The sequence below is a fragment of the Otolemur garnettii genome, unplaced genomic scaffold (assembly GCF_000181295.1).
Source record: "Otolemur garnettii isolate 467f Iridium unplaced genomic scaffold, OtoGar3 scaffold00247, whole genome shotgun sequence".
Classification (NCBI taxonomy): Eukaryota; Metazoa; Chordata; class Mammalia; order Primates; family Galagidae; genus Otolemur; species Otolemur garnettii.
The window spans coordinates 750106-751817 of record NW_003852642.1 but is presented as its reverse complement, the minus strand read 5'-3'; the positions used below and the strand labels follow the sequence as shown (position 1 = coordinate 751817).

Here is a 1712-nt window from a genome sequence, read left to right as displayed (position 1 = left end):
GAGATTAAGTGTTTATAAGCTCATATTTTCTTGTTGGACATGTTTCTGAGCCTAGGCACAAAAATTGAGACCAATGTTTTGGTGTTATAAAATAGAAATGTCTTTTCTATATTCCTTGACACCAGAAGTCTGAAATCAAGGTTCTGTCAAGACTATGTCACCTCAGAAGGAACATGGTGAGAACTCTTTCTTTCTTTTTTCCTTTTTCTTTCTTTTTTTTTTTTTTTTTTTTTTTTTTGCAGTTTTTGTCTAGGGCTGGGTTTGAAACCACCACCTCTGGCACATGGGATCCATGCCCTACTCCTTTGAGCCACAGGTGCCGCCCAGTGAGAACTCTTTCTTGCCTCCAGTATGTGTCAAAAAACTGTCAATTGCTTCCAACTTCACCAGGTCTTCCTCCCCTATATGTCTGTGGTGTCTTTTACTATCTCACATAAAGGACATGCTTGATGGATTCAGGACTCACATTAATCCTTTATGATCTCATGTCAGTCCTTACCCTATTTCATCTGCAAAGATTTCACTTTCAAATAACAATGTCACTTCAGAGATTCTGGGTGTACATAAGTAGTTTAAGAGGCAATATCCATCCCACTTGTAACACTGTGTCACATCACATATCATTCACAGCTATTTTATTTTTAAATATTGACAGGAAAAAATATCAAACAATAAATACATTTTTTATTATAACAGATTTACAACTGTTCTAGTGAACTCACTAAGCAATTTGAATGAACCTCTCTATTGGAGCCACTGAACACACCCAAATATAAGAAATCTGATTTCTTTTAGTGATATAAGTGCTCAACAAAATTGTGTTGGGTGATTCATCAATTTCCTGACACTCTCTTTCACATCTTTGTTCCTCAGGCTGTAGATCAAAGGATTCAGCATGGGGATGATGACTGTATAAAACACAGAACCCACTTTGACGATGAGCCAGGAGTTCTTAGAGTTGGGTACACAATAAAGAAGGAGGACAGTCCCATGGAAAATGGAGATGGCAGTCAGGTGGGAGGCACAGGTGGAGAAAGCTTTCTGGCACCCACCAGCAGAAGGCATTCTCAGGATAGTGATGAAGATGAGGATATAGGTAGTGAGGATTATTACCAGGCTGCTCACCTCACCAAATATGGCGATGACAAAACCCAATACTTGGAAGGTGTATGGATTTGAGCAGGAGACAGAGATGATGACAGAGAACTCACAGAAAAAATTGTTGAGGATGTTAGAGCCACAGAATGATAATTCCAAGGAGAAATAGGTAAGTGTGAGGGAACAGACTATTGCCCATATGTAGGGCCCCGCCACTAAGGATGCACAGAGCTTTGGGGACATGACTACTGTATAGAGCAGAGGGTCACAAACGGCTACAAACCGGTCATAGGCCATCACAGCCAGCATGAAGGCTTCGGCCTCCACAAATAGGCAGGCAAAGGAGAACTGCATGATGCAGCCTGTGAAGGAGATGGTCCTGTCTTCCACAACCAAGTTCTCCAGCAGTTTGGGTGTCACTGTGGTGGAATAACAGAAGTCAACAAAGGACAAGTGGCTGAGGAAAAAGTACATGGGGGTGTGGAGTTTGGGGCTGATCCTGATGATTATGATCATGCCCAGGTTCCCCAGCACAGTGACTGTGTAGATGGTCAGGAACACCAGGAACAGGGGCACCTGGAGGTTGGCGTATTCAGAGAAGCCCAAGAGGGTAA

The 1712-nt window shown here is 42.2% G+C and overlaps 1 protein-coding gene across 1 annotated transcript in view; it reads right to left on the bottom strand.

Annotated features, from left to right (window-relative positions):
- Nucleotides 1-807: 807 nt before the first annotated feature.
- LOC100964962 (olfactory receptor 5D13-like) overlaps nt 808-1712 on the bottom strand; it is a 1222-nt gene continuing 317 nt past the window's right edge. Inside the window, exon 2 of the mRNA XM_003802437.1 lies at nt 808-1674. Coding sequence (XP_003802485.1) covers nt 808-1674 — 867 coding nt within the window. The remainder of the gene's footprint in view (nt 1675-1712) is intronic.